The 9847-nt window shown below is 47.2% G+C and overlaps 1 protein-coding gene across 17 annotated transcripts in view; it reads left to right on the forward strand.

Moving 5' to 3' along the window:
* MTMR3 (myotubularin related protein 3) overlaps window positions 1–8829 on the forward strand; it is an 82385-nt gene extending 73556 nt beyond the window's left edge. For 13 of the 17 annotated variants that reach the window (XM_087768328.1, XM_087768337.1, XM_087768333.1 and 10 more), the window contains 4 exons: window positions 678–788; window positions 1303–1391; window positions 2920–2946; window positions 5291–8829. In XM_087768328.1, coding sequence (XP_087624454.1) covers window positions 678–788; window positions 1303–1391; window positions 2920–2946; window positions 5291–5462 — 399 coding nt within the window. In that variant the 3' untranslated portion in view covers window positions 5463–8829. Of the gene's footprint in view, window positions 1–577; window positions 789–1302; window positions 1392–2919; window positions 2947–5290 lie in introns of those variants that run through there. The other 4 variants (XM_087768341.1, XM_087768329.1, XM_087768343.1 and 1 more) reach the window with 4 other exon arrangements.
* The last annotated feature ends 1018 nt before the right edge of the window (window positions 8830–9847 follow it).

Below are 9847 nucleotides of genomic sequence, written 5' to 3' on the forward strand. Positions count from 1 at the left end.
TTTTAATGTATTTTAAGGGCTGGCTGAGTTTTAAATCAGTTAAAATACAACTCTACCTGGCCAGACTATATTAAGGAAACATTATTCCCAAAAAACCTATATATGGAACATATATGGCTCAAATTCTGAGTTTCCCATGTGTGATTTGGCTTGTATTCTCCAGAATTTTTGCCGACAAAAGGATATACGTGTTACTGGTATTAGTTTTGAAAGTGAAACAACCTTGGAAAGGAAATGCGACCATGACATTGGAGCCACAGCTAGCAGCTTTTATGGTTAATCGCCCGAAGTGTTGCCAGAACTTTGTGCTAACGCAGCAGAAAAGAGATTTTTAAATCCGTTCTACCTCACATCATCCTGTCGTCAGAGGGTCAAAAACTGGCCTGTTGGGGGGTTTTTGCCTTTTTTTTTTTCTTTTTTTTTGCAAGTCACCGCCACACAAACTGCTTCAACGTGTGGCATTTATAGTCCCATTCAAAAAGGCACTCTCGCCTTTGCTGCCACGTGCATGCTGTCGGTAGGCGACTGGTGGTGACGTTTTCCCTTCCATGCAGCCACAGCCTGCTCTTTCTTACAGGAGGTACCCTTTTCACTCCTCCCCACGGCTGCCCGCTTTTTATTTGTATGGAAGTAGGAATATGGGAAGGTTCTGTTCAGCTGTGTTTGTTTGCCAACAGACTTCTATACCCGACTCGGAAAGCAATCTGGATCAGAACTGCTTGTCTCGCTGCAGCACAGAGATTTTCTCTGAAGCCAGCTGGGAACAGGTGGATAAACAGGACACAGAGGTACAGACTAAATCCCTGTAAATCGCTCATTCTTCCGGTAGGATGGGATATTCATAATTCAAATTATCCTACAGCTTTTGGTCACGTGCCACTTCTTGAGAACTATCTTGCTTGCATTTCACTTGTCTCTCGTACTTTAAATATCAGTACCTGTGCCTATGAGCCCTCTGCTGTCTGTGAGAAGCTGTGGAAGGGATGGTTAGCTAAAGGAGCCTTAGGCGGACACGTGCTTGGTGAATATTCTTGGCCTGAATACTTTTAAAGCACAAAAAAACCCCAGGGAATTGGACTTTATGACTTAATTTCTGTTTGTCGGAGGGGAATTTAGTGTCTCTGTTCTCAAAGGGAAGGTTTCTGTCGTCTGCCTTCAATTGTTGCAAACACTGAATTTGCGCTCTTAAAATAGAACAAGCGCTTCCCTCGTGGTGCTTCGCTTTGAATTTGTGAGCGTGAATCAGATGGGTTTGTTTCTAATTGCCCTCTCCTTGATAAATGTGGCTTTTATTTCTCCCAGGTGACGCGATGGCTTCCAGACCACCTCGCTGCGCACTGCTATGGCTGTGACAGCACGTTCTGGCTTGCCAGCAGGAAGCACCACTGCAGGTAACCCGTGCATCGACAGAGGACAGGAGGGAGGGAGGCACGGCCGCGCCTTGAATTGTTCCCTCTCCTGTTAAACCAGGAAAGGGTTCTTTTGACACGTAGTTCCTTTCTCAAGAACGGATGTCAGACCAAGTGTTTTAAAGTAGGATTATGCACGCTCCTGAAGGAACGGAGAGCTTTGGAAGAACGGAACAGTTTCTCTTGTTCGGTTCCAGTTCATGCAGAGTATATATTTAAAAAGCCAGATTTGGTATCTGCTCTACCCCAGCCTAAACAGATCCCGCCTTTTTTCCTCAAACTGCATTTAGAGGCAGCTGGCTGTTTAGCTTTTTAAGAGGATGTAAATAATAAGAAATACTGGTTTGTCATCTTAGCATTCAGTAATTCAATACCTCAAATATATGAATAGCATCTTGTTCCCATTACTGGTTGTAAACCTGCTCCTTTCCTTCCCTAACCATTCTTCCCTTTTCATTAAATTGCTCTTGTAAGAATCTGAAAAGGGCATTTACGTGAAATAAAAGTTTTCTGGATTATTCTTTGCCAAACATGTTGCCAGCAGAGGCTACAGCAGATAATGCAGGCAGCAGGGGCTTAATGAAGAACAGGTGGCAGAGGCCTTTTGATTAGATCATACTCCAGTTAAAGACCGAGAATCTCAGATTTCTAAGTTATATTTTGAAGAAATCCCTATTCCTGATTTCTGGACATGAGGAAACGATTACAGGGACTGCCACATAAACAAATGGCAGTTATCACATTTTGATGCTTCGTTGCTTTTTGAAGTTGTGGAGAATTATAAACTTCTTTCTTGGTTTGTGTACATTTTGTATTTTGTTCCGTTTGGTCTTCTTGTAAAGATAAACAAACCCAGGGAAGAATGAATAGAAGTTGAATGGCTTTGATTTTTTTTCATGTCCACTGTGTTTGTGCAAATTGGTATGTCTTAAGGCTTCAGATGAAAAATATAATTACTAAGCATACAGTTGTACACACCTGAAGGGTTTTATAAGAGTTAAAATGGTGCTTGCCTTTGTCCTTCTCCTAGCGGTATCTGTTGCGAAGCGTACCCATTCAGCACGGCCTCCCTAGGCTGACTGACACTTGGCATCGACATTTCAGTTTCCTAGGCCCGGGCTCTGGAGAACTCCTAGCGCGTGGATACACACAGGACACCCCCCGCACCACGAGGAGTTAAAATTGACTCAGGGTTTCAAGTTTGGTTGCAAATTTCCCTTTAGTGTCTTTGTTTCTAACCTGGGTCGACCAGGCTGTCCACATAAGCTCTGGTTGTTTATGGTAGAGACCAATAAGGAACAGCAACCAATGAGAAAACCAAGTATTTCCATAGTATACCTTTTCAAAAAACTCAGTGGCAGTCTGCTCGACATCTTACCTGAGAGTGAAAATGAGTTGAAACCCATACGCTGTAAGACCTTGAGCCGGATAAAAATATCCAGCTTCTTTCATTGCCACTATTTGCTTCTTTTGCTAGTTCCCCTCTGAGCTCTTTCTCCCCTCCTTGCAGGGACATTGAACGTGTTGATCAAATCTGGTGAGCATTTACAACAGCCTCTGTCTGTTGTCTGTCTGTGTTTTCTTGGTAACTGCTCCAAACTAACTCAGTCTCTTCCCCCTCTTTGTTTTTCACTTGCCTAGAAATCACTAGAAATAAGCTGTGGGTGGCTAGCACAATCTGTTGGATGTTTAGATCTGTATAAACAGGCCTCTCTTTTTCACAGAAAGGCACGTAGGACTTGGCTTTTGGTAGCTTAAACTGGGACGTGGATCACACTAACGCTCACCATCAGTTAAGTCGTGTGTTTGAGTAACAGAGTATGCTTCACTTCTAACTGAGAAGAGACTGTCCTTCAAGTTTAGCCATACGCGTTTATTTTTTATTTTCCCTTTTTGCTTTATTTTTGGGAGAGGTCCACATGTTATCCAACGATTCTACTATTGCTGTGCAGTGTGCTGACAAAAAACCTGCCACTTATTTTAGAAGGACTGAAAATACTGTGGCAGTAACGGGTAATGCAGAGCTGGTGGAGGGTTAGTATCACCAAAAAAACGGGTAAACATCTATGATTTAGCAAGCAGAGGAGGTGTCGGTAGCATGATTTTAAGTCCCCATTCCTCTAAGGAGTGAGATGGCTTTTCCAGTGTCTCTTTTTAATCTCTCAAGCGAAGCAGAGGACCACCAGGATAGAAAGAATGAGTTGTCCAGAGCTTTCCGAAGCTCGGGGGAGAACAGTTACAGAACGCTATTCTCTATCACAGAAGGATAAAACAGCAGAAAAACCCCAACATATGTTAGGAAGCTGGCGAGCTACAACAAACAGATCCTTGTTTTAATCCCTCTGGTTCTTTTTTGACCTCATCTGTCAACAGCAAGCTTCTGCTGGATAATCGTTCTTTGAGCAGCAGAGATGTGGGCTGTCGGAACTGCTTTTCTGCAGGCCGTTTCTGTGTGACGCCTCACGGGACTGTTTTTACTCCTGCTGTTTTTTCCGATAGTGATTTCTAACAGGGTCCTTAAGACGACTTCAAAGCGGCTGCAGAAAGGCTAGCCGTTGTCAGCCCGCTAGTGCTAGGGTTACAGCTTTGAGACCAGGAGCCGCTGTGCGGAGCTGAGAAAATTAGCCCACTGAAGTGAGAAATAGGATTTCTCTGCTGACTCTTTCCCCGTCAGTGACCAGCATCTGGAAATCTTGTCTCTTGGCAAGGAAGGATTAATCAAAGCCGCTGGGTGTAGGCAGAATTCTCTGTCAGTCTCTTGGCAGCAGTAAATCTCTTCTAGCACAAAAGAATAACGGCACAAAATCCTGATGCCAAAGAGTTAATGAAAAGGGCGTCAGGCATGGAGGTAAACTTGCAAAATTCAGGTCCCTGGAGTGCTGTTCTGAGCTCCTTGTAAGAATTGATGAGCGTGGAGGACAGGGCACTGCGGTGCTCACCAGGCTAGCTTGAGCAGCAGCAGGTTTTGAGGGGGGCTGCGAGAAGAGAACGTAATTATTTTCCAGATTTAAATTTTATCCCTGCCTCCCATGAGGTGCATGTGCCAGCGTGCCTCCACCAGCTGACATCTGACAAGAACGCGTGTGAGACTGCTCACCCTGCCGCAGCGTTACTGCCATTTCTGAGCATGAAATACCTGGCTGCCCATCTCATGGCTTTGCATGATCCTTGTTGACTCAGTTTACTTTATGCAGAAGCGTGGGACTGCCGGGAACGCCGCAAAAGGGACTGCGCTGCTGGGGCAATGGGAGGATTGCATCAACCAAAACTGGTTTTTAATTATTTTTTTTTTTCATCTGTCCCATGCTTAAACTTTCCAGCAGCGCACTTGAAAGGAACCAGAAGAAAATGTCTCTGTGCTGGCACTTACCAGCACGCACTTTTAGAAGAGTAAAGGAGCAGAGACTCCCACCTCCTCCCAGGACTGCAGTATCCAGTCTGTCTCTTAACGCAAAACTGGTTTGCTCTCCCTTAGCCCCTCTCTTAGCCGTGTGCCCCCAGCATAGCAGTGGCAGTGATGAGTAGCACCGTGCCCGAGCTCCGCAGCGGGGCAGGGGAGAGAGCTGGAAGTTCCCTCCAGTCTGAGGCGAGCCAGCGTTGTACGAAAGAGCCGTCCCTGTAGAGTTGTTGTAATGAGCTGTAATTTTGTACTGTAATTTGCTTTGTGCTCCCTTCGGGTCTCCGTTCCCTAAAGCTCCGCTTCAGTTTTAGACGCGGAAGGTTGTCTTTGCGTGCATCCTGGTACTTGGGGAGGAGCAACCACAGTCTCCAGGGCTGACCCCATCACACCACTGCGAACAGTATAATTTTAGAACTTGGGTAACTCTGTCAAACTGCTTCTAATCATTTCTTTTCCATTTTTTCTCTGTTCCTGATGCAAGGAATTGTGGAAATGTGTTCTGCTCCAGTTGCTGTAACCAGAAGGTGCCCGTTCCCAGTCAGCAGCTCTTTGAACCCAGCAGAGTCTGCAAATCGTGCTACAGCAGCTTGCACCCCAGCAGCTCCAGCCTTGACCTCGAACTGGATAAACCCATCACTGCCACGTCAAATTAAAGTCCCAGCCTCAGCGCTGCGGGGGAGCAGCCGTGCCGACTCTTCCCCAACGGACAGAGATTCTCGGTGGGCGGAGGCTGGGAGGATGCGGGAGCCATGCACTTTGGAGGTTGGGGCATGGAACACTGCTCGGCGGGAGAGACCTCGAGGACGTACTGCTGGATTGTGGGATTCTCCTGTTCCAGCTCTTCCCCCTTTCCTTTCTGTCCTATCTGTGTGTATGTGTTTACGCGCGTGCGTGTGTATATATAATAATATATATATATATGTTTGTTTGCTGGAAGATTGTGGGAGTGGGAAGGGAGCTGGCACCAGAACCAGATTTCCCTTTTGTATTTAACTGTCCCACTGCTGAACTGTGTTGCAGACAGACGATTTTGTGGAGGAAAGGAGAAGAGGGGAATCAGTCCAGCCAGCGTGCAAAGTGTGAATACCTGTAGCGTCAGTGCTAGTGCTTTCAATCACTCCCGTTACTTCCAAACAAGAAACTGCTGTTTGGGAACCTGTTGCTGCTAGAAGAAATGGGAATCTCTTTCCCAAGAGAGCACTCTCCCTCTCTGTTCTTAGAGCGGGCTTAGTTATCCTCACTGCGTGAAGGGGGAATCGGTCACGGATTTCCATACTCAGCAGCTCTGGACTTGCACACACAATCGATGCGTTTTGTTGCCATCAGCCCTGCCGCCGTGGCTCGGAGCGGAAACACCCGGGCAGCGCTGGCTAAAGAAAGTGCGTGCTTGTTCGCGAGAGGTGGGAAGGGGATTGAGCAGGCTGCCCGGCTGAGGTGGGTCTGACACTGGCGCCTCTCTCTGAAGTTCTGTAAATGCAATTCGTTATTTAAAACCGAGTGGGAAAGTAGAAGACCTTCGACTTCTATCCTTGCCCCATCGTAGGATGGTTTACTTGATGCGAAGCTACTTTTGGAGCAGAGCACTTGTCGTGGTTCATACCAACAGGCTGTCGTGCTGTTGTTCAGACTCGCGCTTTAATGAGACGATCCAAAACAACGCAAGAGCGACTGTGATACGCTGGGGTTTTCGCTGGGCTCGGTCCACGAGGAGTGCACTGGTGCTTGCAGTACTCCTGGGATGTCTCCTCCTCTTTCAGTCGGTATTCGGTATGCTCCAGATAGGAAAAACCTGCCTGAGGATTATATTAAGACCTGAAATACATCATGGATTCCCCTTCTCCCTTCTGTCCCAATCTGAGTCGCTTTTAAAGTCACCTCATTAAAGTGTGAATGTCTTGAATATATGTTTTTAAATGGGTGTTAGGTACTCATGCCCTTTTCCTTTTGATAGAGCCTGCTTCGTGCAATTTGGCGAGGAAGAAATGTAGATCCTGCTTCCCAATGCATTGCCTAGACAAAGTTACGACTTCTCTTGTGATATTCTCAAGAACAAAAAATCCTGCTGGAGTATTTGAGAGTTTTAGATACAAAAAGCTCAAAATCGAAGAGAGCTTGGGAAAGGAGTGCTTCCCTTCCCTGGAATGTCAGAATTGCGTCATCCAGAGCGAGTATCACACAGAGAAAACCACCTCAGAATATTTGTTAGGTCTGATGGGGAAAAGAAATGTCAAGGTATTTTATTTTTCACTTTGAACTTCCCACACCCTTTGCAAGGATCGTTACGCTGCTGCGGTGTAAGCTGAAGATTCACAAGACAAAAATGAATGTCCGGGAGGCTGGTTTAGCGTAGCAGCCTGTGTCCTTACGGGAAGGGGGGCTGGTAACGAAGCACCTTGGGATCTCCCCGGTACGGGTTCTGAAATGTTTTTCAAACCATCAGGAGGGAAGAGCGAAGAAAAGATGGGTTCTCCAGTCGAGTTGTATCTATAGAAGTATTTGTTCCTAAGCGAGTGCAGCGAATGTCTGGACTGGAACCGTAGGCGTTGCTGTTCCCTGTGAAGCAGAGACAGCTGGAGCGGGAAAAGGATCGTAGGCGGCTCCCGTCTCGGGCTCTTCCACGGAGCGGGCAGCGCGAGGTTTGACTTTAGGGGACACGGAGTAGTTGTGCACACTAACGTTGCATGGGTTTGTGGTGCAAACAGAGAGTCAAAAATAAGTCTAAGATTCTGCAGTTCCTAACGACAGGTGCCAAGAGGTTACGATACGGGTTTTGGGGCTCTGTGATGTACAGTGTGAATAAATGCTTGCAGCTCTTAGTCTTTTTTTGATCGATGAAGCACTTTTTTTATTAATATTATTTTTCTTTGTATGTAAAGGAGGAACCAGTATCTCTCCATAGCTGTATATATAACCCTTCTCTCCTAAAGAGAGTAAAGTGCTCCTATATTTTTCATTTTTGTCAAAGCAAGAAGTAAATACTTTAGAATTGTTAAATATATAAATAAAAGTGAATAAAGTTCAGACTTTTGCATGGGAGCATTTGCTAACACACTTTCTAATTTTTTTCTTTCCTGTCCCTCGTAGGGGATGTATTTGAGGTTCAGCAGAAACACCAAGGCCTTTGAAAAAGGAGGCTGCAGCAGGCCTCCTCTTGCTTTCTTTTCCACTGTGTGTCTTTGCAAGGAACAACAAACTGTTGCTCCTAAACTTAGAAGAAAAAATATTTAGAAGAAAAAACGTTAAGCTTGGTTTTCCTGGTGCAAGAGGCCCAGGGAGGGGGAAAAGACAGGAGCCACGCGCACCATCAGGTACTGTCAGCGCAAGCAGCACCGTTTTCCGAGGCTGGAGAACTCTGTGGAGTCTCGCCTTCCTCGGAACCTCGTTTTTTCTTTTCCCCCCCTTAACCGACCATCGTATTTCAAAAGCATCGATCCCATGATGTTAGCGCAAATGTAGGAGCGGCCCAGGTCGCTGGGGAATTCACCCCGCATTCAGTGACGTTTGGAAAGGGAAGCTCGGCATCTCCCTTCCCTGCGGCGAGCAGGCGCCGGCCCTCGGCGGGGAGGGCAGAGCCCGGTTCTCATTTGCACACTTTCTGCCTTATTCTCAATGCTGGATGGTGGAGCCGTCGCTCTTTGGGAACAAACCAAACTCACTCAGGTTTAATATCTTTTAATCTTTCCCCAGAAGGTGGAAAACTCAACTGCTGTTTGTCCTGCAAAAGCCTCCTGCACAAGGGTCCGATTATTCTCACGTTCCTGGGACGGCTTGCTCGTTTCAGCCGCTTGGCTGCGTGCGCTCCCGTCACACGCGCTCGTGCTCCATCACTTATTTCTTTTCTTACGTATTTGAAGTTGCGAGAGAGGATTTGCCCTGAATTCTCAGGGGCACTGAAGAGCTCCTTGAGCAACTGTGAGTTATTTTGGGACAGGCCTGTTCTCATCACAAGATGTTGTGCACAATTGCTTTATAATCTCCTGGTATTTATTTAATCAAATAAAACTGCAGATTCTGGGCAGAGCTGTGATCGCAGCTGGTGGTAGCATTTACTGCGTCAAGAATAAAAAAGATAAAGCATATATAATGTTTTGCACTATTAAGAACGTGCAAAGGAACAGCGGGTTTTCAATTATACACCAGAATTTGATTTTATATAGCTCCTTTCATACTTGAGTTACTTCTAAGTGCTTTTTCAGTAACTCATTACTCCGTAGCGCGGCGGCTGTCGAGTTTATGTGGACACCGGTACTCCCAGCCCCGGACACCGTGCTGCTGGGATGTTCTCTGCTTCGGAAATGCTGAGCAAAACCCTGCGGGTCTCCTCGCCGCTGCCGGAGGGAGTTGGAGAACTTTTTAACTTCTGCCTAGCATGAAGCCGTTCTTGTGCGGAAGGGCTTCGCATCAGCGGCATCAACGGCCTGGCAGCTCTGCTAGAGGAGCGCACAGCTGACATCACGTAGAAGCTCGTTTCCCGGTGATCAATTCTTCCTAATGAAGGTCCTTTCCTCTTTTCTTTTGTTACAGCTCTCTAACAGCACGAGAGCAGTGCTACTATCGCGATACGCAGCTTTAGCGCTGTCTTCCGTGCTGTAAAACAGGCTCCTTACGCAAAGGCGATTTGTGCGGCTTCTCGGGAGTCTGGCAAATAGCATTAGTGGCTGAGGAACAAGACAATCTTTGCGAACCGAAGGTCCCTCTGGTCCCCAGGTAGGACAGCAGCGCGCCTGGCCTCTCCTTGCCTCTCCTTGGCGGTGGCGCACGTTGCGCAGCGTGGTGGCGCGGGAGTCGTTCGGGCAGCAGTTGGTTCTTCGCAGCTTAATTGTACGGGCGAGGTGTGGCGGCGGCAGCGCCTGGGACGGAAAACCAAAGGCTCTTTGGTGGTGAAGGGGAAGAACACGTCGGGAACCGCTCTGCTGCCCAGGAAGGGCCGTCAGCGTGGGACGGGGCCCGCGCTGGGAGAGGTGTGGGCTGCTAGGAGGCTGCAAAGGGCAACGGCCCCGTGCAGGGAAGCTGAGCAGATTCAGAGCTCGTTTAACAG

The sequence above is a fragment of the Nipponia nippon genome, unplaced genomic scaffold, assembly GCF_047370975.1.
Source record: "Nipponia nippon isolate SJK-2023a ecotype South Korea unplaced genomic scaffold, ASM4737097v1 scaffold_30, whole genome shotgun sequence".
NCBI lineage: Eukaryota > Metazoa > Chordata > Aves > Pelecaniformes > Threskiornithidae > Nipponia > Nipponia nippon.